Source organism: Capricornis sumatraensis, chromosome 23 (genome assembly GCF_032405125.1).
Source record: "Capricornis sumatraensis isolate serow.1 chromosome 23, serow.2, whole genome shotgun sequence".
NCBI lineage: Eukaryota > Metazoa > Chordata > Mammalia > Artiodactyla > Bovidae > Capricornis > Capricornis sumatraensis.
Genome location: NC_091091.1, coordinates 17,759,716 through 17,786,977, shown reverse-complemented (window position 1 = coordinate 17,786,977; position 27,262 = coordinate 17,759,716). Strand labels below are relative to the sequence as shown.

The 27,262-nt window shown below is 41.2% G+C and overlaps 1 protein-coding gene across 1 annotated transcript in view; it reads right to left on the bottom strand.

Annotated features, from left to right (window-relative positions):
* Nucleotides 1–4,726: 4,726 nt before the first annotated feature.
* The window catches only part of ENTPD1 (ectonucleoside triphosphate diphosphohydrolase 1), a 99,054-nt gene continuing 76,518 nt past the window's right edge, over nucleotides 4,727–27,262 (bottom strand). Inside the window, exons 6-10 of the mRNA XM_068961243.1 lie at nucleotides 26,445–26,684; nucleotides 25,280–25,417; nucleotides 15,420–15,536; nucleotides 11,338–11,475; nucleotides 4,727–9,188 (exon numbers count right to left, since the gene is read on the bottom strand). Coding sequence (XP_068817344.1) covers nucleotides 8,982–9,188; nucleotides 11,338–11,475; nucleotides 15,420–15,536; nucleotides 25,280–25,417; nucleotides 26,445–26,684 — 840 coding nt within the window. The 3' untranslated portion in view covers nucleotides 4,727–8,981. The remainder of the gene's footprint in view (nucleotides 9,189–11,337; nucleotides 11,476–15,419; nucleotides 15,537–25,279; nucleotides 25,418–26,444; nucleotides 26,685–27,262) is intronic.

The window sequence follows — 27,262 nt, the reverse complement described above, 5'->3', positions numbered from 1 at the left end:
TACAGAGGTCAGGAAGAGCCCTTTCCTTCAAATAGGTAAGTTAACCAGCAAATATAATAGAGTAGGTGCTATAATAGAGGACACACTGCCTATTCCTTTTCATTCTATAAGTATTTATGGCACACCCACTGTGTCCTAGAACTCTGTTTGGCTCTGAGAAGTCAATATTGAATAAGAAAGACCAGATCCCTTCTCTTATCTTGTCTTTGTGTGGACTAGCAAGGCGTTATATGAAGGAATTCTGCACTGCTGTTCCCGTTACCTAGAATGTTCTATCTTTGCATGGCTGACCTCTTAGTTTAAATATCACCACTTTAGAGTCAGCCTTCCCTGGTTATCTTATTTAATATTGTCCTTCTCCACCAGTCACTGCCTATTGCATTAACTTGAATTTCCTTACTCCTTGGAAGGAAAGTTATGACCAACCTAGATAGCATATTGCAAAGCAGAGACATTACTTTGCCAACAAAGGTCCATCTAGTCAAGGCTATGGTTTTTCCAGTGGTCATGTATGGATGGGAGAGTTGGACTGTGAAGAAAGCTGAGCACCGAAGAATTGATGCTTTTGAACTGTGGTGTTGGAGAAGACTCTTGAGAGTCCCTTGGACTGCAAGGAGATCCAACCAGTCCATTCTAAAGGAGACCGGTCCTGGGTGTTCTTTGGAAGGAATGATGCTGAAGCTGAAACTCCAGTACTTTGGCCACCTCATGTGAAGAGTTGACTCATTGGAAAAGACTCTGATGCTGGGAGGGATTGGGGGCAGGAGGAGAAGGGGACGACAGAGGATGAGATGGCTGGATGGCATCACGGACTCGATGGACATGAGTCTGAGTGAACTCCGGGAGTTGGTGATGGACAGGGAGGCCTGGCATGCTGCGATTCATGGGGTCGCAAAGAGTCAGACACAACTGAGCGACTGAACTGAACTGAGCTGAACTGAACTATTACTTCTCTTTTGAGAACAGGGACTTAGCCTTGTTTGATCATTACTATATCTCTTAAGTGTTTAAATGGGCTTCCCAGGTGGTGTGCAGTGGTAAAGAATCTGCTTGCCAAGCAGGAGATCTGTGTTTGATCCCTGGGTCAGGAAGATCCCCTGGAGAAGAAAATGGCAACATACTCCAGTATTCTTGCATGGGAAATCCCATGGACAGAGGAGCCTGGTGGGCTACAGTCCTTGGGTAACAAAGAGTCTGACGCAACTTAGCAACTGAGAATACACACAAGTGTTTAAACAGTGCCTGGCACATTTAGGGCTCCTAATAAGTACTAATATTTGCTGAATGGATAAACTAATGAATAGATGGATAGTGCTGATTGAACAAATAAGGTAATTTCAGATAGTGAAAGAGTGGGTACTCAGAGAAAATATATGGAAGGGTGGAGTCAGGGAGGTCTGATGTCCAGTACTTTAGTACTCCTGACCTTACTCCCTTTCCACCTTTATTTCTTCTGTCACCCTTTCCTCATGGTGCCTGTTCTTAAACTTAAACCCTTAATTTTTATGATCTCTTGGTCACAGGAAATAATATTTATATCTTAACAGTTGAAAATCCTCTCTAAAATTTGGCTTGGCTGATGACCTTTACCCCATGGTTCTTAAGCTTTATTCTTTCCATTAGGGCAAAATAGCAAAATATCTGTCAATTTTTCCAAGATGCAAATGATGAGCCCATTTGCTTTCTTTTTTTGAGCCTTCAGCAAGTTGTAATATTTTTGCAATAGTATCAGATCACTGATCACAGACCACCACAACAAATAGAACAATGATGGAAAAGCTTGAAATATTGCCAAAATTACCAAAATGTAACAGAGGCAAGAAGTGAGCAAATGCTTTTGGACAAATGGCACCACTAGACTTGCTTGATCCAAGGTGGCCACAAACCTCAATGTGTAAAAAACAAACACAATATCTGCAAACTGCAGTAAAGTCAAGCACAGTAAATGAGATATGCTTGTATATACAGTGGAATATTATTCACTCACACAAAAAAAGAAATCTTGAATTTGCTACAACATGGATGAACCTTGAGGGCATTATGCTAAGTGAAATCAATCAGAAACATAGATACTGTATGACCTCACTTTTACATAGAGGACTCTAAAACAACAATCAGCCAAAAACAAATTAAAAAAAAAGCTCAAACAACAGAACACATTGGATTGGTGGTTGCCGGAGGAGGGAGAAATGGTGAAAGGGTTCAAAGGTACAAACTTAAGTCATAGGGGGATGTGTAATGTGTAGTGTGGTAACACAGTTAATAATATTTGTATTGTCTATTTGAAAGTTGTTAGTATTGGAGAAGGCAATGGCACCCCACTCCAGTACTCTTGCCTGGAAAATCCCATGGACAGAGGAACCTGGTAGGCTGCTGTCCATGGGGTCGCTAAGAGTCGGACACGACTGAGCGACTTCACTTTCACTTTTCACTTTCATGCACTGGAGAAGGAAATGGCAACCCACTCCAGTGCTCTTGCCTGGAGAATCCCAGGGACGGTGGAGCCTGGTGGGCTGCCGTCTCAGGGGTCGCACAGAGTTGGACACGACTGAAGTGACTTAGCAGCAGCAGCAGTTCTCATTATAAGAAAAATTTTGGTGTGGTGACAATGTTAACTAGGCTTACTGTGATCATTTCAATGTATAAAAATACCAGATCACTATGTTGTACACCTGAAACTAATATAATATATGTCAGTTCAGTTCAGTTGCTCAGGCATGTCCAACTCTTTGCAACCCATGGACACTAGGCTTCCCTGTCCATCACCAACTCCCCGAGCTTGCTCAAACTCATGTCCATCGAGTTGGTGATGCCATCCAACCATGCCATCTGTTGTCCCCTTCTCCTCCTGCCTTCAGTCTTTCCCAGAATCAGGTTCTTTTCCAAGGAGTCCGTTCTTCGCATCAGGTGGCCCAAGTATTGGAGCTTCAGCTTCAGCATCACTCCTTCCAATGAATATTCAGGACTGATTTCCTGTAGATTGACTGGTTTGATCTCCCTGCAGTCCAAGGGACTCTCAAGAGTCTTCTCCAACACCACAGTTCAAAAGCATCAATTCTTCGGTGCTCAGCTTTTTTTATGGTCCAACTCTTCCATCCAACTGGAAAAACCAGTTTTGAGTAGACGGACCTTTGTTGGCAAAGTAATGTCTCTGCTTTTTAATATTCTAAGCTGGTCATAGCTTTTCTTCCAAAGAGCAAGCGTCTTTTCATTTCATGGTTGCAGTCACTATCTGCACCCTGGCTGCAGTCTCATCCGTGTGCCTTGCAAGCTCCTTCCTCTAGGACCGGACCCTGGGCGGTCAGCTCTGGCTGCTGCTGCTGCTTCCTCCTGGGTTCCTGGCCGCCTCGTTCTCCTCCCGGCCCCAGTTCCTACCGCACTTCCTCCTCTTCTCCTCCCACTGCTATCCCGGAGACCATGGGAGGCTCCATATCACGCGGTTCTTCCCGGTCTTCCAGGCTGTGGTAGCATCATCAGGCCGCGCCCTCCTCCCCGCCCGCCGCCCGCCGAGGCTCCAGTTTTGAGCGCTGCGGATGAATCAGACTCTGCCCCGGGATCTGCGCGGATGCCCTCGTCTGGGGTAGACCTGGGGTTAACCGCCGGGGCAGGGCCTCTTTGGGGCACCTGGTCCCGGTTACAGCGTGTGTGTAGCCGGTCCAGTGTGTACCTGCTCCTGGTTAGGCGCCCGCCCTCCGTCCCTGGCGCCCCTCCCTGCCTCCCTCGCACCGCCCCACCCCCATTTGCTTTTTTTTTTTTTTCCTTACTTTGTGCTCAGCTTTTATGCCTAAAAGCCTATAAGCCTCTTTCTGATTGAATTTTTAAAATTTGAGTTGGTATTTTTCCTCTAGTAATCTTGGAGTGGATATGTGGGATTCTGATGAAGCAGCCAGTCTCCCATCCGATTCTATGGACTAAACCATGGATTGACCCTCAAAATGAAGGCTTTCGTGGGTAAAAGAGACATGATTTTATATTAATATTTTATAAATGTTATGAAACATACTTACTAAGAATCAGGAAATGTGCGTTAAAGCTTTAGCTCTACCGCTTAGAAATTGTATATAATTTAGAACAAGCGACATAACCTTTCAGGCCACTCTTGTTTAATTTGTAACCTAAAGCAATTGGACCAGATCAGTTAGCTCTTGTTAAGATGCATCATAAGGATATCGGAAACTAGTATTTCATGAGATATTATTTGTTTTACAGGAGTAAAAAGTGTTTAAGTCAAATAAATTTTGGAAATGCAAACTGCAATCAGCATGAGCATTACTTTTTATAAAAAGCCCTTAGGATTCCTGAAGAATTTATTAAATTTTTATATGTGGAATCTAAAATGTCACAAATGAATTTATCTTTGAAACAGAAACAGACTCACAGACATAGAGAACAGATTTGTGGTTGCCAAAGGGGAGGGGGTTGGGGGAGTGATGGATTGAGAGGTTGGGATTAGAAGATGCTAATTACTATTATATATTTTATATAATTATTATATATTATTAAGCTATGATATATAAAATAGAAAAACACCAAGATTCTACTGTATAGCACAGGGAACAATTTCAGTATCCTGTAATAAATCATAATGGAAAAGAATATGAAAAAGAATATATATAACTGAATCATTTTGCCATACACAAGAAACACACAAATTGTAAATCGACTATACTTCAATACATTAAAAAAAATAATTTATTAAATTTTATTTAACCCAGAATTTCCCCAAATTATTTGAGCACAGAACTCTTGTTTCCCCCACAGGACAAGCATTAACATGACATGGGACACTAATTGTCTCCAAACTGCGTAGCAAATATTGATTAATCTGAAAGTAATATATTGCAGACAAGATCATTGTTCTTGATATCAGGTTTCTACTGGGGTGGTAATCACAAGATTGGAAAGGGGAATCAAAATGAAAAATGCTATATAAAGGCAGAATGGGCAGGTCTTGGCCAGGACAAGCCCCTGTCACTTCAACACTGATAAAGTTGATTCTGATCTTGGTTCCTTAAGGAAGTGGTGGTGTTAATCATGATAAAATGCAGGAGGAGGAGCAAGTTTATGAGGAAAGGTAGAGCTCAGTATAAGTCATCCTAAATACACACTGTTCGCTATCACAGGACTTTCCTCCCCTCTCTTCTTAGAACCTTGCTATAAGAAATGACATTGTTTCTTAGGAGACTGTATCTCACTTTTCATTGACTAATCCATGTTCTCTGATACTCATCATGCAAAAGGGAAATAGAAATAAAAAGTCAACTCAGGTGCTGATGAGGATGATTCCATCATTATATCATCAATATAAATTTAGAAATTAATTTACTTAAAATAGAGAAATACAAAAGGCATAACAACACTTTTAAAACATGTAGTCTTAAATGCCACTTTGAAAGAAGAAGGTTTATGGAGACATTCTTTTCCCAATTAATTTAAAATAATTAAATAAATATTAAAATAACTATTAAAAGACTATTGTGATTAAACCAATTATGTTCAGTTGTATTAGATTCTTGTGCAAATAAAAACTTGAGTAGTTAACTATACACTGTCTTAAACATACAAGGAAAATAAATAGAAGGTCTCTGAGTTAATCTGTCATTTTGGAGAATGTGAGACTGATGTGGGAGGATCCTGGTTAAGGCTGTGGAAAGAAGATGGAATTGGTGATGTTTTGTAAGAAATGACATTTTTTTAAAGGATATTCTTTGACAAGATAAGTAGGTTTCAGTTTATGGAGAACATGCTTTTTAGGTAATGAGAAGCTGTGGTAGACTGAAGCATTGTGCCCAGTGTTTCATGCATTTTCTGTTACAATTAGTCATTCATGTCCTTTGCCATATGACTCTGCAATTTTTCCCAGTGTTTCTTCAATTGGTAAAGTTGGGGTTGGTCATATGACTTATTTTGGTCAGTAGAATGTGAATGGAAGTGACAGGGTCAAGTCTGGGCCAAGACCTGAAGAGGCATCCTGCATTTTCTGTCCGTTTCATGTCCCTTCTACTCAGAACATGGCTCAGGAAGTCACCAGACAAGAAGAGTGGGAGATACATGGAGCAGGCCTGAACTTGACCTACTGCCAGAAATAGAGATACTAGCTGACTTGAGACCCATGAACATGAAAATCAATGTTTACTGTGGTAAGCCACTGAAATTTTGAGGTCGTTATAAGAAATTAAAGAAAAAACTAGTACAAACTGAAATACCTGGCTAGTGCAGGCTAATTGTGAGCAACTTATGTTCAAACAAGATAGCAATTATCAGACTCTGAATCAGAGAGGGATGAAACCATTTTGGTGAAATTCAACTCATCTTTCAAACCAACAATACATGAAAATATATTTTAATAGTAATTTTACTATTATATGGTAAACTTTGTGAGCTCTTAAGAGACTAATCTTTATTTTAATATTCAAATTTACACTTTGACTATAGAATATAAGCATCCAAATTATCTTGTATTATCTTTAAATCTAGATTAAATTTTCTAAAGTTTAGGGTTAATCATCAAGCATCTTGGTTTGAATGACAGGCATCTCTATTGTCACAAAAAAAAAAACACAACAAAACCTGAGGAATAATGTGAAATTCTGAGCTGGGATGTTAAAAGCTTGTTAAGGATAATGTTAAACTTCATATATAATAAATAATAGCAAGGATGTTACAGCATCTATAGCTGTTTAAAGAAGTCTGCCCCACCAAAGAAAGACAAAGTACATTGCCTGGGTTTTTTAGCTTTGAATGTACTTTTTGATATGTGCTGTTTAATATGGTTGCCACTAGTCACACATGGCTATTGAGCACTTAAAATGTAGTCCTGATTAGGATGTGCTCTAAGTGTAATATACACAACAAATTTCAAAAACTTAATATTAAAAAATAAGAAATCTCATTAATTACATATTAATTACATGTTGAAATGCGTCCTAGGCCCCTTCACCATAAGTATCTTTGCCATTGACACCTCTGCCACAAGCGTTTTTGCGGCAAACATTTTCATCAGATAACTCACTGCCTATAAGGCACAGTCTCCGTGAAAGATAAAATAACCAACGTGAGAGTTTTTGGTTTGACAGTTTGGTTTCAACCGGTTAAAATGTGTTAGCATTTCTTCTAGTTGGCAACATTATCGATGGCTTTATTCAGCTGGCATATGACACTGATTTGTCCCAAGAGTTGGTTTCTTATTTTGAAACACTACTTTGGAGGAGAAAGAGGCCACAGTCCTAGAAGGTGGAGAGGGAAACCCATGTTTCCCACATGACTTTGGAATGTCTGTCAACGGACACGTGACAGTACGCCAAGAGCAAACAACAGCTGTGTAGAAGCTTTCACAGCACAGCACAAAGCTCAGTTACAAAGATGCCTCTAAGTACTTGGAAACTTACATCACTCTTTATGAAGGAAGAAATTTTAGTGAACAAGAAAAAGTATGATGCAGAATGAGGAGACAAACCAATGAGCCAAAAAAATAAACTCCATAGAAAATGCTATGAATGAAAGACTTGGAGTGCTTAGGTACAACCTGCAAAATAAAATAAGCTATTTGTACAGTATTGCCATGAATCTACACACATTTTAAATGTATGCAAACATTTTATATTTCATAGTGTCTTGAATTTTGTTATTCATTTCCTTGTGTCCTTTAATTGCCCCTCTTTTATTTTCCATTATTTTATATTTTATGGCAAAATTGCTTCCAAGCCAATTACTACAGTGAAAATGTGGCCACAAGTGCTTGTGGCAAAGATGTCTATGGCAAAGATGCTTAAAGCAAAAGTACCTAGAACCAGCAGTAATACTTGTAGATGTGGTTCCTGGCACACTTTGTTGTGTAAATACCATGACACCAAAAAGGCATGCCACTCTCACTCATGAAGTTCCCTCACTAAATTAGATCCTGGGACAGTAAGATATAGCATGGCTTTAGTGAGCATCTCAGGGAGCATCTTTGTGGTGCAAGTGGTTAGCATGTTTAGCAAAATGGAAAGGTTGATGGTTCATGTCTACCTCAGGATGCTCTTATACCGGCCAATTTCTTGGTGATGAAAATATTCTGGAATTGGATAGTATGACAGTCGCACAGCATTGTGAATGTACTAAGTGCCACTACACTGTTTATGTTATAATGGTGAATTTTAGGTTCTGTGCCTTTTACCACAATGAAAACCAACCCCAGGAGATGTTTTGGAGGACGCATTTTTCCAACCTTATGTTGCCACTGTATTTTTCTTCCTGACATGTGTACACCTAACTAAATAATATGCCCTGATATCTGAATCCCTATATATATATGTACAGCAGCTTTTAAAATAATCTCTGGTATGTGTGTCCTACTCTGTATCATTTTTGGCATCACCCAGGAATATGTGACTTAGGCAAAAACCCTCTTTTGGCTTGGATTAACTATTACTGCATAAGCACAGAAATTCCTTTGCAAGACTCTTTTGCCCTAGCACACATTTGCTTAGTCTAGAAAATTTTCCCATGGAAAGGGCAGGCTGGGCTTGGGTGTGTGTCTGTCTTCTCCAAAGGCATTGTATGGCTTTCTTAATAAATGGGAAACAGGTCTGTAAGATCACAACTAAATTAGTTCCCAAGATTCTTCTTTTAGCCAGGGCAGCTTCCCAGCACAGGACTCAAGATTCTCAGTTCTTTGGGGCAAAGTCAATATTGTTCTTTTATAAAGCAATGATCATGAAAGGAGGCAGATCTTTAAGACCCACACAAACAGAGAGTACAAAAGAGAAAGGGGGGAAGTTTGGAAAGACTCACAGAAAAGACAGTGTCTGCCAGGAAGTCCTTGAAGCAGAGGGTGGTGAATACCTCCCATGGAGAGGCTTTAGCAAAAGCCAAAGAAGCCTCATGCTGGTCAAGACTGGCCTTGGTGAGCAAGAGTGGTGACCTTGTGCACCACTGTGGAGGAAAGTGCTTCCTGGGCAAGTTTTCTCACTCCAGCCAGAAGATTTCAGCTGCTCCTGCTATACCATGTCTTTCCAGAGATACGAAGGCTTGTGAAAGACAACTATGCCTGCGATGATCACTGCGAGCAGGATCAGGGAGAAGAGGACCATGAGGAAGACATAGGTGGAGTGGGGGAGGGGTGCGGACAGTGGCTGCTCAGCTGGAATCTTGTTGGTCAGGTTCAGCATGTAGCCCAAAGTCCACCCAACGCTGGTGCTCCGGACCTGCAAACAGTGGGGAAAGTGTTGTTTCTGGTTTGAGGATTAAATGAGCTTTCATTCAACCCTACCCGTAACATTGAACCACTAGGAAGTGAAAGCACCATGTTCAGTTCTCTAAAGGGATTCCTTCTATATTTTGAATTGGGAATATGGCTGTGAGGAGACAGGAGCAAGTGATTAGGAGAGGGGCCTCACTACTGTATTCCTCAAATTCAGAGAAGAATTTGGTGAATGATGGCTCAGGTCTCCTGCCAAGAAGAACTTAATTCAAATTAGGCCTTTGGAAGTTTGCATTTCTCTTTTGCTGTTTGTGTGAATGTGGGTGGGTGAGGTGGGGAAGGGGGCTGGAGGCTGATCGGAAGCAGGGAAAAGATGAGAGATTAATGACTGTCCCTGTCCTTCTACAACCATGTCAGGCCCAGGAATCTAATCCATACAAAACCAGGACTTCTGTTCTAATTCAACTGGGGAAAACCTGGGGAATAATCCCCATCAAGTCAGTCTTACTCAACGGATGTTCAAAGACATTGCGTATGCATGAGAAAGGATTATTCTCAAGTGAAAAAACATTCTCCAACCCTGCCATCTTCCTAGGGATATTTTCAAATCACCTTGAAATGTATTGAAATATAGGTAGTCTGTGAATAATAAATAATTGTGGAAATATTTCTATTACATGAGTTATATATAGTCACGGTAGGAAAATCACAAAGTACAGGTATCTTCTTTTTTTGAAGATAAAACCACCTCTGCTTCATCACTCGGAGTTGTTGTTATTATCATTTTGTGTTATATCCTACCAATCTCTCTGTGCATGTTTTTGACAGAAAAAAGTGGAATTAAATTGCATGTAGAATTCACTTAACAATTCTTTGTAAATATTATCCCACATCTCTTAAGGGATTTCTGCAGCATCATCACTGGTATGAACTACCTTATATGGTCATTTTTACTCACTTTATTCAATTATTTATAAACCCTAGAGATGGAGTAGTTGGACAAAGTGATGTTTAAGGCTTCTAGCACATATTGCCAAAACAGTCTTCCCAAAGGCTATGCCAGTTTACATCCCAGCCAATATCATGTGAAATGCTCCTCTTCCCTACGCCTTTACCAGTACTAGGAATTAATAATTTGTAAAATGCCCACTTCCTTTTATGGGAAACTGGAACTTTGTCTGACTGCCTGTGTCAAAGAAGCCTCCAGAGTTACTGGAGTTATCACCTAGGGTTTAGAAATAACAGATCAGAGTTGTACCTCAGAGAATATAAGTCTGACATAGACATCTTTCTCAAACAGACAAACTATGATGGAACAGAAGGAAAACTTGGATGTTAAAACAAGGAAAAGATTCAAATTAGCAAAGGCAATATTGACAAGAGTGTGGTGAAACTGGTACTTTCACGGCCACCACAGTCCTCGGCCTTAATGCTTTGTTTTGCTTGAAGTCACCATATTTAATAAAGGGGTAAATTGTTTTTGCCATTAATTGGTATGAGTTTAAAAGGTAGAGAAACACTGTCCTTAATACTTTTCATCAGGGACGAGTGTGTTCATGTGTCTCACTGCCAATATAAATGTTGCTCCAGGCCTGAATGCCTGCAGGTGATGCTTTGGTAATGCACAACCATGAGGTTGCTTCTGTAAGGCTTATGCTAAGCCTGATTTCTTAAGCAAAGGCCCCCATGCACAGTCATTCCTCTCATTCCTCACAGTGAGCTTTCAGACTGGTCATTCTTAAAGCTGCAACTAACAAGGCCTTCACCCCTTATAAGAAATCGTGATCATCCTTTCTGGATTCATGAAGGGGCCTTTGGGATGGATGTTGAAGCCAGCACATAGAATCACTGTGGCTGTTGAGATACTGTTATATTACTTTAATATCTTATATTTTGTCTTATAAAGGGTTAGTCATTGTTATATGAGCAGAAAGGTGAGGCTGAGAATGTAAGTAGACCTCCTTAGATAGGATGCCCACAACTTGGCTGGTCAACATGCCAGGAGAGCCAGACACAAAATGCCAGCTTGGGTTAGAGGTGAGGTGGCAGAACAGGACATAGGGCCAAAATTTAAATTAGGCTGACTGCTACCTCTTTCAAACTCAAAGCTCTCTCAGTCACTACCACCCGACTTCCCCCTTAACCCAACAAACCTTGTTCATGAAGTGAATATTTTTCCAGGACTCAGCTGTAAAATGGTAGCCATTCAGGAGGAGCGCCAGGATGTAGGTGCCAGAAAAGCAGTATTCACTCAGGTATTTCTCCTTCACATCACCAAAATTCTTCTCCACCTGGAAGCAAAGTGAAGAAAACGTCATACTTGTACAACAGGCCCTTCTCGATAGCCATCATGTTCACTATTGAGCGGATCAAGGGAGTAGAAAGCCCCAGCTCACATGGGCCTGAGGGTTGGCCTCTGCAGAGGGCTTTGGGAATGGTGCTGCACGCCTTCCATGGGTGCAGGGGTTCATACTTTAGGGTCTGTTAAGGAATCTTTTCCTCCACAGGGTTCTATGACACATTAATAAGTGCTCCAGGAGGAAAAAAAAAAAATCTAGTTTCTGCGGTCTAATAGGTTCAATAACATGGGATTTTACTATATTTTTTCATCCCTTGTGAAACATTTTCCACATATATTCAAAACTGAAAAAATGTTACATGAAAGAAATCATTAATTTTTGTTTAATGAGCTTGTCCACTTATACACACATTTATTCAATAAATATAGTGTCCGTATTTTCATTTTACAGATCTTTAAGTGTGGGGAAAATTTGATCTTTGTTAAGACATTTCAACATGTAGAATCAAAAGAACTAGGGTTGGAGTCCTGACTCTATCCCAGCTTCCTGCCCTTTGTTGTTGTTCGGTTACTAAGTCGTGTCTGACTCTGCAACCCCATGGACTGCAGCATGCCGGTCTCCTCTGTTCTCCACTATCTCCCATAGTTTGCTCAGACTTATGTCTATGGAGTCAGTGATGCCATCCAACCATCTCAATCTCTTTCTCCCCTTCTCCTCCTGCTCTCAATCTTTCCTAGCATCAGGGTCTTTTCCAGTGAGTTGGCACAGTTACATTCAACAAACACTGCTCTGGAACCCAGTTCAGGAAGCATTTTGCTCAAGAATCCAAGATGCTCGTCTTTCTCCACAGATCACCAGCAGCTGCAAAACGCCTTCCCTCTTGTAAGGGGCTGAGGCATATCTGAACTGCTCTTTCTGAAAGCCCTGAATATCCTCCTTCATGTCACAACTCAGACAGAATACTTAAGAGAAAATTCCAAATGTCCAGGCTCTTGTACAATCTTCCTTCCTCGGTTGTCAGTGCCCAAGAGAACAGCATTCATTTTCAATTAATCACATGTCTTCAGAATGAAAGCACCATGCATTTTGCAACAGTGTCGACTTAAAACAGCTGCTCTTTTTAGCCACTTCTAGATGATCTGGTTTTTTTAGAGCAGAGTATATGCAGATGACACCACCCTTACGGCAGAAAGTGAAGAGGAACTAAAAAGCCTCTTGATGAAAGTGAAAGAGGAGAGTGAAAAAGTTGGCTTAAAGCTCAACATTCAGAAAACGAAGATCATGGCATCTGGTCCCATCATTTCATGGCAAATAGATGGTGAAACAGTGGAAACAGTGTCAGACTTTATTTTGGGGGGCTCCAAAATCACTACAGATGGTGATTGCAGCCATGAAATTAAAAGATGCATACTCTTTAGAAGGAAAGTGATCACCAACCTAGATAGCATATTGAAAAGTAGAGACATTACTTTGCCAACAAAAGTCCATCTAGTTGAAGCTATGGTTTTTTCAGTGGTCTCGTAGTTGGACTGTGAAGAAAGCTGAGTGCCAAAGGATTGATGCTTTTGAACTGTGGTGTTGGAGAAGACTGTTGAGAGTCCCTTGGACTGCAAGGAGATCCAACCAGTCCATCGTAAAGGAGATCAGTCCTGGGTGTTCATTGGAAGATCTGATGCTAAAGCTGAAACTCCAATACTTTGGCCACCTCATGCGAAGAGTTGACTTGTGGAAAAGACCCTGATGCTGGGAGGGATTGGGGGCAGGAGGAGAAGGGGATGACGGAGGATAAGATGGCTGGATGGCATCACCAACTCGATGGACATGAGTTTGAGTGAACTCCGGGAGTTGGTGATGGACATGGAAGCCTGGCGTGCCATGATTTATGGGATCACAAAGAGTCAGACATGACTGAGCGACTGAACTGAACTGAACTGAAACTCCATATCTTTCTCTTGCGTCCCTGGAAATTTTCATCAGGTAGCACTGGATCTTGAATGACTCAGTGCCTCAGACCAGAAAAAAACTTGTGCTTCTATCATAAGCAGGATATATATATTGACCCTGTCTGATGGAAAAATGGTCTGACCACAGTGGTGTCTGTGGCAGATTCTGTGAACTGCCTATCTTCCTCGGGGGTTAAGGGAAGTAGTGGGAGACAATGTGCTCAGCTCCAAGAGGTAGCTCTTCGTGGATCTAGGGCTCTAAGCTGGTCGTATCTAGCCAGAAATCCTGGAATGTGAAGTCAAGTGGGCTTCAGAAAGCATCATACGAACAAAGCTAGTGGAGGTGATGGAATTCCAGTTGAGCTGTTTCAAATCGTGAAAGATGATGCTCTGAAAGTGCTGCACTCAATATGCCAGCAAATTTGGAAAACTCAGCAGTGGCCACAGGACTGGAAAAGGTCCATTTTCATTCCAATCCCAAAGAAAGGCAATACCAAAGAATGCTCAAACTACTGCACAATTGCACTCATCTCACACGCTAGTAAAGTAATGCTCAAAATTCTCCAAGCCAGGCTTTAGCAATACGTGAACCATGAACTCCCAGATGTTCAAGCTGGTTTTAGAAAAGGCAGAGGAACCAGAGATCAAATTGCCAACATCCTCTGGATCATCGAAAAAGCAAGAGTTCCAGAAAAACGTCTATTTCTGCTTTATTGACTATGCCAAAGCCTTTGACTGTGTGGATCACAATAAACTGTGGAAAATTCTGAAAGAGAGGGGAATGCTAGACCACCTGACCTGCCTCTTGAGAAACCTATATGCAGGTCAGGAAGCAACAGTTAGAACTGGACATGGAACAACAGACTGGTTCCAAATAGGAAAAGGAGTCCGTCAAGGCTGTATATTGTCATCCTGCTTATTTAACTTATATACAGAGTACATCATGAGAAATGCTGGACTGGAAGAAGCACAAGCTGGAATCAAGATTGCCAGGAGAAATATCAATAACCTCAGGTATGCAGATGACACCACCTTATGGCAGAAAGTGAAGAAGAACTAAAAAGCCTCTTGCTGAAAGTGAAAGTGGAGAGTGAAAAAGTTGACTTAAGCTCAACATTCAGAAAACGAAGATCATGGCATCTGGTCCCATCACTTCATGGCAAATAGATGGGAAAACAGTGGAAACAGTGTCAGACTTTATTTTTGGGGGCTCCAAAATCACTGCAGATGGTGACTGCAGCCATGAAATTAAAAGACGCTTACTCCTTGGAAGGAAAGTTATGACCAACCTAGATAGCATATTGAAAAGCAGAGACATTACTTTGCCGACTAGAGTACGTCTAGTCAAGGCTATGGTTCTTCCAGTGGTCATGTATAGATGTGAGAGTTGGACTGTGAAGAAGGCTGAGCGCCGAAGAATTGATGCTTTTGAACTGTGGTGTTGGAGAAGACTCTTGAGAGTCCCTTGGACTGCAAGGAGATCCAACCAGTCCATTCTGAAGGAGATCAGCCCTGGGATTTCTTTGGAGGGAATGATGCTGAAGCTGAAACTCCAGTACTTTGGCCACCTCATGCAAAGAGTTGACTCATTGGAAAAGACTAGCTTTTGCTTTCCTGTAAAAAGGAACTGATGTATCTGGATGTGATCGCTGAAGCTACACCTTATTTCCATGAGGAAAGAGGCCTAACAAGAACCGAAGAATGATTGAAGATAGTCAACCTGTTGAACCCATGCCAGCAACTGCCTATTGCCATACTTCAAGTTAGGTGAAAATCATTAAGACCTTTTTTGTTTAATCCATTGTATGGCCAGTTATCATGGAATGCCACTGAGTTTATTCCTAACTGAGTGTACCGTCTGGGCCTCTCTAACACGTGTGTTGGATCTTGGTCACATTAGCACAACCTGAAGAGCAGACTCACGTCCTCCCTTCTGTCAAGGGCACAGGGCAATGGTAACAATGATAACAGCTGCTGTTTCCAGTTGCTTACCTCTTCCCAACGCTGAGCGCAGAACTCTTCCAACTTCTCAGTCAACTTTTCCACAGATGTTGTTTCCTGTGATGTAAAGTTTAAAAACTCCATCACATAGTAAAAAGCTGAAAATGCCTACAAGAGAAAAGTGCTGAGTTTGGTGCTGTGTCCAACACAGAGGGGCATTGATTCACTCTCCAGAAGGCCAAACCCCTAGGGAAAGTGCCTAGAAATCTCTGAGGTTAAATCATCGATCAGGTGATATTCCAGACCCAGGAACTGCTTCCTTCCTGGAAGGTGTCACTTTGCCACTGACAGGCATTTCTGAGCTGTTTGGTAGCTAATTTTCTCTACAATCAGGGAGAAAGAAAGAGAATCAGGGAGAAAGAAAGATAGGGAAAAGAGAAGATAAAAGAGAGAGGAATAGGTCAGAAAAATCCCATCTTTAAAAGGCTACTATGTATGAATTTTTAATAAATAAAGCCTGGAAAATTCTACACAGAGGTAATGGGAGTGATCTCTAGCAAAATTATAAGGTTTTTTCTTTTTATTTATGCAATTTTGAGCCTATTTTTATAATGTACAAGTACTTTCTTTAAATAGCCAATGTTTATTTAACAGATACTTTTTGCAGGTCTATCACGAGCTAGGCACAATTTAAAAGTTTTAAAAAATCACAATATGTGAAAACTATATAAAAAGTTTAAAAGTGAGTTAAAAGGAAAAATTCTAGAGTAATGGAAATAAAACCCAAAATAACCAAAATGGGACCTTAAAATGTAAAAGCATTTGTACAACAAAGGAAATTATAAACAAAACAAAAAGATAACCTGCAGTCTGGGAAAAATATTTGCAAATGATGTGACCAAAAAGGGATTAACTTCCAAAATATACAAATGTAAGGCTTAATATTAAAAAAAAATCAAAAAATGGCCAGAAGACCTAAATAGACATTTCTCCAAAGAAAACATAGAGATGGACAACAGGTACATGAAAAGATGCTCAGTATTGCTAAGTATTAGAGAAATGCAAATCAAAATTGCAATGAGGTATCACCTCACACCAGTCAAAATGGCCATCACTAAAAATAATACATGCTGGAGAGGGTATGAAGAAAAGGGAACTCTCCTATACCGTTGGTGGGAATGTAAATTGGTGTAGTCACTATGGAGAATAGTCAAGAGGGTCTTTAAAAAAAACTAAAAATGGTGTTACCATAAGATCCAGCAGTCCCACTCTTGAGCATATATTCAGAGAAAATTCTAATTTGAAAAGATGCATGCACTCCAGAGATCAAAACAGCACTGTTTACAATAGCCAAGACATGGAAGCACTCTAAATGTCCATCAACAGATGAATGGATAAAGAATATGTGGTATATATACACAATGGAAACATACTCAGCCATAAAAAGAATGAAATAATTCCATGTGCAGCAACATGGATGGAGCTAGAGATTATCATACTATACTACATGAAGTAAGTCAGAAAGAGAAAGAAAATTGTCAAATGGTATCACTTATATATGAAATCTAAAAAGGAAATCATGCAAAAGAACTTACTTACAAAATAGAAGCAGACTCAAAAGACATAGAAGACAAACTTATGGTTACCATAAAGGGAGAGTGGGGAGACGGGGAGGGATAAATTAGGAATTTGTTATTAATATATACACACTGCTATATATAAAACAGATAAACAACAAGAAGCTACTGCAGGACACAGCGAACTATACTCAACATCTTATAGTAACCTATAGTGGGAAAGAATTTGAAAAAGAATATTTATACGTAAATAAAATCACTCTAATGGCTAATGGGAACACTCTAATGGCTGCATGAGAGTCCATAATGGTAATGTATCACAGTTCATTCAACAACTCCCTACTGGTGAGCATTCCTTTGATTCCAGTATTTTTTCCTATAAGCAAGGTTGCTATCAACAACCATTTAGCTTGTGAACTGGTGCGCTCATCCCTCAGTGGAAGATGAGCTCCGTCGGAAAAGGCAGCCTCTACATACTTTGAACTCGGGAATTCAACACTTTAAATACTGTATGCCAGTTACAGAACAAGATCATGGTATAGTCTTATTTCTATCCTCTTAACCCAAGCCATCATCATCTCCTGTGTGGACACTGCAATGACTTCTTGTTGGTCTCCCATGTTACCTTTCTAGTCCTATCCCAACCCATCCTGAACTGGCAGTCATAGGAATCTTTTAAAAACAAATTTGATCTCTTCTGCTTAAAGCCTTCAGAGACCAAATTCTACCAGATGTCTCAAAGCCATGCATGTTCTAACCCCACCCTCTAGGCCAATACCATCTCATACCACTGCTGACCCACCCACCACATCCCAGCCACCCAGGCCTTCAAGCATGCCAAACTTTTCTTCCCCCTCAGTTATATAATTGCTCTTCCCTCTAGTGGAGTTAACGTCCTTGGCTCCTCTTCAGAGAGATCTTTTAATCACCCACCTAGACCAGGATGCTCTATTAATCCCTCTTACAGTACTTTTTTTCTCCCCAGCAGTTGCCACAGTTTGACTTGCTTTGTCTGTATCTCTGGTCTCTTGTCTGCCTGCCCTCCAGAACACCAGCTCCATAATGTCAGGGCCACATCGGCCTTGCCTCTCAGATGAATCTGCAGCACTAACATCGCACTTGGACATGGAAGAGCTCTATAAATGTGTAAATGGCAGAAAACCACCCTCTCTCTAATTCCTAGAGTGCTGGCTAGAATGTGAGAGACACTTGGCAAATCTCTTTTCTGAGGCGCGTGTATGCTCAATCATGTCCCACTCTCTGCAACCCCATGGACTATAGCCCACCGGGCTCCTCTGTCCTTGGAATTTTCCAGGCAAGAATACTGGAGTGGATTGCCATTTCCTACTTCAAGGATCTTCCTGACCCAGGGATTGAACCCAAGTCTCCTGCATTGCAGGTGGATTCTTTACTGCTGAGCCACTGGGGAAGCATAATATGCATAGTGGATGCCTGAAAATGTTCTCCCCTATTAATTAAAACTATTAAGAGTGTTTTCCTCCAGGGAACTGATTGTGGGTCAGGAAGGAAGGAAAGACTTAAGTTTTTACTGTAAACTTTACATTTTTGGTATAAATAAATTTAACATGAGATCTACCCTCTCAACAAATGTTAATGTATACAGTGAAGGACAAAGCTGTACAGTAGATTTCTAGAAGTTAATCTTGAGCTGAAACTTTATGCCTATTGATTAGTAACTCTCCATCTCTCCCCTCCATCAAGCCCCTGGCAACCACCATTCTACTCTCTGAGTCTGTAAGTTTGATTATTTTAGATATCTCATGTAAGTGGAATCATGCATTATGTGTCCTTTTGTGACTGGCAAATTTCACATAGCTAATGTCTTCAAATGCCATGAAATCAGAAGATGATAGCTTCTTGGCAGGAGAGCTATGACAAACCTAGACAGTATGTTGAAAAGTAGAGACATTACTCTGCTGACAAAGGTCTGTATAGTCAAGGCTATGGTCTTCCCAGTGGTCACGTATGGTTGTGAGAGCTGGACTGTAAAGAAGGTAGAACACCAAAGAATTGATGCCTTTGAACTGTGGTGCTGGAAAAGACTCCTGAAAGTCCCTTGAACAGCAAGGAGATCAAACCAGTCCATCTTTAGGGAGGTAAACCCTGAATATTTACTGGAAGAACTGATGCTGAAGCTCCAGTATTTTGGTCATCGGATGTAAACAGACGACTCATTGGAAAAGTCCCTGATGCTTGGAAAGATTGAGGGCAGAAGGAGAAGAGGGTGTCAGAGAATGAGATGGGTGGATAGCGTCACCGATGCAATGAAAATGAACTTGGGCAAGCTCCAGGAGATGGTGAGGGTCAGAGAGGCCTGGTGTGCTACAGTCTATGGGGTCACAAAGAGTCAGACATGACTGGGCAACTGCACAACAGTGTCTTCAAGGTTCATTTTTGTCTCATGTCACAGGATTTCCTTCTTTTTAATGTTCAATAATATTCTGTTTTATGTGTATACCACATTTAAAAAATCCATTCCTCTCTCAACATTCATAGACATTGAGGTTGTTTCCACACCTGGGCAGATAAACACCCAAAAGAAAGATTGCTTGATCATATGATAGATACATTTTTTATTTTTTGAGGAACCTCCATACTCCTTTACATAGCGGCCACATCCACAATATACAAAGGGGTCTATTTTCTTCCCATCCTCACTACACTTGTCTTTTGCTTTTGCTTTTCCTTTGATAATATCCATTCTATCAGGTATGAGGTGATACCTCATTGTGATTTTTGATTTGCATTACCCAGATTGTTAGTGATGTTCTGCACCCTTGCATATACCAACTAGCCATTTGTATGTTGTCCTTGGACAAATGTCTATTCAACTCTCTAGCCCATTTTTAATCGAGTTAGTATTCTTCTTGCTGTTGGGTTGTTAGAATTCCTTATATAATTTGGAAATCTATCTCTCATCTGATATAGAGTTTGCAAATATTTTCTACCATTTTGCAGGTTGCTTTTTTACTCTGCTGTTTCCTCTGCTGTTTCCTCTGCTGTGCAAAAACTTTCTGGTTTGATGTCGTTTCAGTTATCTATTTTTGCTTTTGGTGCCTGGGCTTTTGGTGTCATATCTAGAACTCATTGCTAAGACCAATGTCATGAAGCTTTTCACCTATATTTTCTTCTCGAAATTTTACCGTTTCAGGTCTTGTGTTAAAGTCTTCAGTCCATTTTAAGTTGATTTTTGTGGATGCTGTAATATATAGTTCCAATTTCATTCTTTTGCATATGGACATACACAGTTATATCAGACTTATGTTGAAGAAAGTAGAGAAAACCACTTGGAGAAGGAAATGGCAACCCACTCCAGTGTTCTTGCCTGGAGAATCCCAGGGACGGGGGAGCTTGGTGGGCTGCCGTCTATGGGGTCTCACAGAGTCGGGCATGACTGAAGCGACTTAGCAGCAGCAGCAGTAGCAGAGAAAACCACTAGACCATTCAGGTATGACCTAAATCAAATCCCTTATGATTATACAGGGGAAGTGAGAAATAGATTTAAGGGACTAGATCTGATAGACAGAGTGCCTGATGAACTATGGACAGAGGTTCGTGACATTGTACAGGAGACAGGGATCAAGATGATCCCCATGGAAAAGAAATGCAAAAAAGCAAATGGCTGTCTGAGGAGGCCTTACAAATAGCTGTGAAAAGAAGAGAAGTGAAAAGCAAAGGAGAAAAGGAAAGATATAAGCATCTGAATGCAGAGTTCCAAAGAATAGCAAGAAGAGATAAGAAAGCCTTCCTCAGCGATCAATGCAAAGAAATAGAGGAAAACAACAGAATGGGAAAGACTAGAGATCTCTTCAAGAAAATTAGAGACATCAAGGGAATATTTCATGCAAAGATGGGCTCGATAAAGGACAGAAATGGTATGGACCTCACAGAAGCAGAAGATATTAAGAAGAGGTGGCAAGAATACACAGAAGAACTGTACAAAAAAGATCTTCATGACCCAGATAATCACGATGTTGTGATTACTCACCTAGAGCCAGACGTCCTAGAATGTGAAGTCAAGTGGGCCTTAGGAAGCATCACTACGAACAAAGCTAGTGGAGGTGATGGAATTCCAGTTGAGCTATTTCAAATCCTGAAAGATGATGCTGTGAAAGTGCTGCACTCAATATGCCAGCAAATTTCGAAAACTCAGCAGTGGCCACAGGACTGGAAAAGGTCAGTTTTCATTCCAATCCCAACGAAAGGCAATGCCAAAGAATGCTCAAACTACCACACAATTGCACTCATCTCACATGCTAGTAAAGTAATGCTCAAAATTCTCCAAGCCAGGCTTTAGCAGTATGTGAACCGTGAACTCCCAGATGTTCAAGGTGGTTTTAGAAAAGGCAGAGGAACCAGAGATCAAACTGCCAACATCTGCTGGATCATCAAAAAAGCAAGAGAGTTCCAGAAAAACATCTATTTCTGCTTTATTGACTATGTCAATGCCTTTGACTGTGTGAATCACAAGAAACTGTGGAAAATTCTGAAAGAGATGGGAATGCCAGACCACCTGACCTGCCTCTTGAGAAACCTATATGCAGGTCAGGAAGCAACAGTTAGAACTGGACATGGAACAACAGACTGGTTCCAAATAGGAAAAGGAGTACGTCAAGGCTGCATATTGTCCCCTTGCTTATTTAACTTATATGCAGAGTACATTATGAGAAATGCTGGGCTGGAAGAAGCACAAGCTGGAATCAAGATTTCCAGGAGAAATATCAATAACCTCAGGTATGCAGATGACACCACCCTTATGGCAGAAAGTGAAGAAGAACTAAAAAGCCTTTCAATGAAAGTGAAAGAGGAGAGTGAAAAAGTTGACTTAAAGCTCAACATTCAGAAAACGAAGATCATGGCATCTGGTCCCATCACTTCATGGGAGATAGATGGGAAAACAGTGGAAACAGTGTCAGACTTTATTTTTCTGGGTTCCAAAATCACTGCAGATGGTGACCGCACCCATGAAATTAAAAGACGCTTACTCCTTGGAAGGAAAGTTATGACCAACCTAGATAGCATATTCAAAAGCAGAGACATTACTTTGCCGACTAAGGTCCGTCTAGTCAGGGCTATGATTTTTCCAGTAGTCATGTATGGATGTGAGAGTTGGACTGTGAAGAAGGCTGAGCGCTGAAGAATTGATGCTTTTGAACTGTGGTGTTGGAGAAGACTCTTGAGAGTCCCTTGGACTGCAAGGAGATCCAACCAGTCCATTCTGAAGGAGATCAACCCTGGATGTTCACTGGAAGGACTGATGCTGAAGCGGAAACTCCAATACTTTGGCCACCTCATGCGAAGAGCTGACTCATTGGAAAAGACTTTGATGCTGGGAGGGATTGGGGGCAGGAGGAGAAGGGGATGACAGAGGATGACATGGGTGGATGGCATCACCGACTTGATAGATATGAGTTTGGGTAAACTCCGAGAGTTGGTGATGGACAAGGAGGCCTGGTGTGTTGCGGTTCATGGGGTCGCAAAGAGTCGGACTCGACTGAGTGACTTAACTGAACTGAACTGATACACAGTTTCCCTGAAACCATTTACTGAAGGGATTATTCTTTCCCCATTGTGTACGCTGGCACCCTTGTCAAAGATCAGTTAATCATATATATGTGGGGTTTTTTTTTTAAGGACTCTATTCTGTTCCATGCCTGTCTTTATGCCAGCACCATGCTGTTTTTATTACAGCACCTTAAATTAAATTAAATGTAATATATTTTAAAATCCACAAGTTGATACCTCCAGGTTTGTTTTACTTTCTCAGGATTGTTCTGGCTTTGTATGGTCTTTTGTTCTGCAAATGAATTTCATATATATTTTTTCTGTTTCAGTAAAACACACCACTGCGATTTTAATGGGGATTGCACTGAATGTGTGGATCACTTTTAGCAGTATGGGTACTTTAACAATATTAAGTCTTTCATGAACAGAGGCTGTCTTTCCATTGTGTCTTCCTTAATTTCTTTCATCAGTGCTTTGTGGTTTCAGTGCACAAGTCTTTCTCTGAGGAACTAAGGGACCAAACAGAAAAGCTACCAGGAGAAGCTCAAGGCTCATCCTGCTTTTCTAGCCCTGTCCTACCTTGATTGGGGGAATTACATTCAAATTACATTCCACCCTCACCCCCATCTTTCCACCCCCAACCGTGCTAAGTCAAAAGGGCTTGTCAAGCTTGAAAGCAAGAATTGGGCCATGTTATTCAGGAGGTAAAGGTTTCAAAAGAGTTAAAAAGCAAATACAAAATAATATATCCCTTTTCTTTCAAATGTAGTTCCCAGGAGTGAGTGGAATAGAAAGGGCCCTTGGCTGTCCCCAGCATCTCTGGCAACCTTCTTCCCTTTTGTGGCACCCTCCTTTCTCTTCCAGCAGCTAGATCCAAGGCAAGGAATTTGGCTCAAAAAAACCCAAAACAGGCAGCCAGTCCTATTTCAGCTATGGAGCATCCAGGTGAGAGTGTAGTTTGTTCTGAATTTGTATTTGGAGCCAACTAATGACCAAATATTACCTTGCCAGTCATTGTGCAGTCATGTATTTCCCTCAGAAAATGGGAGAGGCAGGTAAACTGTGGTCTAGGCCATGGTGAGCAGGATCCATGATTTTACCCATTGTTGTTTTCCAGAGACCAAGGGAATGAAGACCTCCATATCATTCGCAAATGGTAACGCCAGATTTTAAGCCAGGTATGGTTACTACAGGGCCTGTGCTTTCTCCAGGAAGTTCTTTCTGCGACACTGAATTGGGCCAAGAGACCTTGGAGGAGCCTCTTCTGTTGAGGTCTGAGAGAGGAGTTGAACCCCCCTTCCTCACATGCTGATCTACTTTCTGAAAAAGGGAGACTGTGAAGGCAGACAAAAGCCTATTGTTTCTTTGAATGTAATCTTAAGTAGTTGAGATAACATATATATTAGTCAATAATTAGAACTCAGTTGATGGTAGCTTGGAAGAAAAGTTTTGACCAACCTAGACAGAATATTAAAAAGCAGAGACATTGCTTTGCCAACAAAGGTCCATCTAGTCAAAGCTATGGTTTTTCTAGTAGTCATGTATGGATGTGAGATTTGGACTGTGAAGAAAGCTGAGCGCCGAAGAATCGATGCTTTTGAACTCTGGTGATGGAGAAGACTCTTGAGAGTCCCTTGTACAGCAAGGAGATAAAACCAGTCAATCCTAAAGGAAATCAGTCTTAAATATTCATTGGAAGGACTGATGCTGAAGCTGAAGCTCCAATACTTTGGCCACCTGATGGGAAAAACTGACTCATTTGAAAAGGCCCTGATGCTGGGAAAGATTGAAGGCAAGAGGAGAAGGGGACGACAGAGGATGAGACGGTTGGATGGCATCACCGACTCGATGGACATGAGTTTGAGCAAGCTCCAGGAGTTGGTGATGGACGGGGAAGTCTAGAGTGCTGAAGTCCATGGGGTTGCAGAGTCAGACATGACTGAGCAACTCAGCTGATGGGAGCTAATGGAACAATATACTTATAAACTGTGAGTACTGTAATTTTTGGTCTTCAGGACCAACACATGACATTTGAAATAATGAGTAGATCTAGGGGCACCTCTTTCAGCCTCTGCTTAAATTTTTTTCTTATTCTGGAATAATGAAGAAAAGAAGGAATTTAGAGTCAGGATTCAAATGATCCCCCAACTCTTCAAGATGTAATGAAAATGACACTATCTTCTTGTTTCCTTGGGACTTACTTAGTTTCTACTTCCTAAGTGTCTTTATAGAGGAAAATCCTTACCTAAGACATCTAACTGCTGATTCTTCTTCTGACATCTGAGACGCCACCTGTGGCAGATTCTAATGGGTGCCTACTCAACAGCCTTACAGATTCCTTACAATCTGGCTTACAGATTCATGATTTTACCTGGTAGAGGAAAGCAATTTGCTCAAGAAGATTCCCCGGTTCCAGGGAATGAACAGTGATTGTCTAAACCAACCATGGTAACCCATTCCCCTTTATCACAGGTTGGTTTACCAAATTCTGGCTAATGGTATCTAAAAAGATGTCTGTTGACACTTTTGCAGAGTTGGAGAGAGATATATGCAAGATAAACTTCTTTCTTTCCTGCATTGGCTTTGCACAGAGCAGTAGCTGCCATTTTAGCACCACAATAAAGCCAAGAAAATAATTGAAAAGCTGATATTGTTAAGCTAAAGAACTAGCCCAGAACTATCTATCTCAAGGATTATTACCATGTGAGAAGATAAAGAATCCTGTTATTTAAACCCTTTGGAGGCACATATTCTATAATTTACAACCAAAATCATTCTAACAAGTATATCATTATTTCACAAACTTACCCCAAACTGCCCTTGGAGTGGCGGTAAGAAAACCCCATTGAAGGAGCAACTGGAGTAAGGGCAATAACTGGTGTTAAAGAGTTGAATGATGCTTTGCTGACATTGTTGGAAGCGTCCAGTGCCACGGATTTCAATGTCAAAGAGTGGATAAAATGAAGAATTCAACTCATATCTCTTGGTACAGAAACCTTCGTTGAAGACATTCATCTTCACTTTCCTTATGTATCCGGAGTGAAAGCATGGCTCACGGATGATTCCATTTGTACCCTGAAGGGGAAAAAAATCACTTGAAGGTACCACGTGCAAATGCTTCGGACAAAAGCACCAGTCTGACTTCATTAATGTATAGCAACTGAACAACATCCAGGCACTCAGCACTGGCATCAGTAAGCCCCTGCTCTGTCTTTTTGACCCTTGGGAATAGTTGTATTTGTTTAACAGGCACCAGAAATGGTATCAGATGTAAATGAACTGTTGCTACTCATAGGAAGCTAATGTGGTTGAAGCTGGGCCCAGAGATTCCACTTGTTTGGATCGGCCCTGAGTGCTTAGGTCAGAAGCAGATCCACAAGGAACACTCTCAAGGGTCTCAAAATTCTGAGCCTGAGGTAGTTCTCTGGGGGTCTGCTTATCTTCCTGCCCCCACGTCTAAGCCAGAAGCAAAAATCCCAAGAACTAGAAGTGCCATAAATCATACTGACACAGGAGTATCAAAATGATTTTCAGCCCACAGCTCAGTCTGTTCAAGAGACGACAGGGGGCTGCGATGGATGAGAGGCTTAGTGGAGCCTTAGGGCAGCAGCCCCTCCACTCATGGCAGCCATCTTATTGACAGTGCAGAAAGCTTGGGAGGAAAGCATGAATACACACACATGCAATACTCTAGGCTTTTCATTGTCAGCTCTACAGGGATGAGAAATTATTTCCAAAGAAAGGATTTGAGTCGTGTTCTTGGAGACAGTGCAGTAAACAAACAGGAGGTGATGTCTAGATGGGACAGTTCACAGGAATTGACCAGATGTTCTTAGATATCCTCCCTGAAAAATTTTGGAAAGTACAGCAACCAACTTCAGACCAATTATGCAGTAGAAATAGAAAACAACAAGATGTGGGGGCTGGAGGCCCCCAGCTGTTGGGAGGGTGGTCTGGATTCATTTATACTTGCCTGAAGTCCCAGGGCCAGTTTCTGAAAAAGTGCTTGGTCTTTCCCATAGCACAGGAAGCTGTGTGTGTATACATTGTAGTTCTTGCCATAGAGGCGAAAGTACAGGTTGTTGTCTGGAGACTCAGTCGTTTCATTTCGGGGCACAAAAGTGATTTGTGTAGAGGCTCCCCCAAGGTCTAAAGCTCCATAGGTTTCCTGAGTATCGTCTTTGCTTGGCTTCAAGTTAAACCAACTCAGTTTCTGAAAAAGAGTATAGTCACCAGCTGTAGAAGCCTCTGTACATCTCCCTTTTCATATGATTTCTTGGACTCAAGGACTTCCTAAGGCATAGGAGCATAAGGGTGACACCAAGCTCACCAGAGGTTCCTGAGTCTGCATCAAATCAACAGCAAGAGAAGAGGGGCTTCAGAGACTCAGCTCAGATTGTAGCAATACAGGGCCAGTTTACAACCAGGGGCCAGAAAGACTAAAATTCCAATCTCCACTCATTTGCTCATTAGCTGTGTGACCTTAGGCAGAATAATTACCTTCTCTAGGCCTCCATTTGTGGCTTTTCAATGAGAGAACATCTCCTATAAGTATTCTGAAGATTAAATCAAATGGTATATGAAAAATGCTTTGCATATAGCACAAGACACACAGCACCGGGAAGATAACAGATACCTTTATTTTCAATGATAGATCTTTAATTTTTCTATGTGTGTGTGTGTGCATACAAAGTCACTTCAGTCCTGTCCGACTCTTTGCAACCCTATGGACTATAGCCCACCAGGCTCCTCTGTCCATGGGATTCTCCAGAAGACAACTGGAGTGGGTTG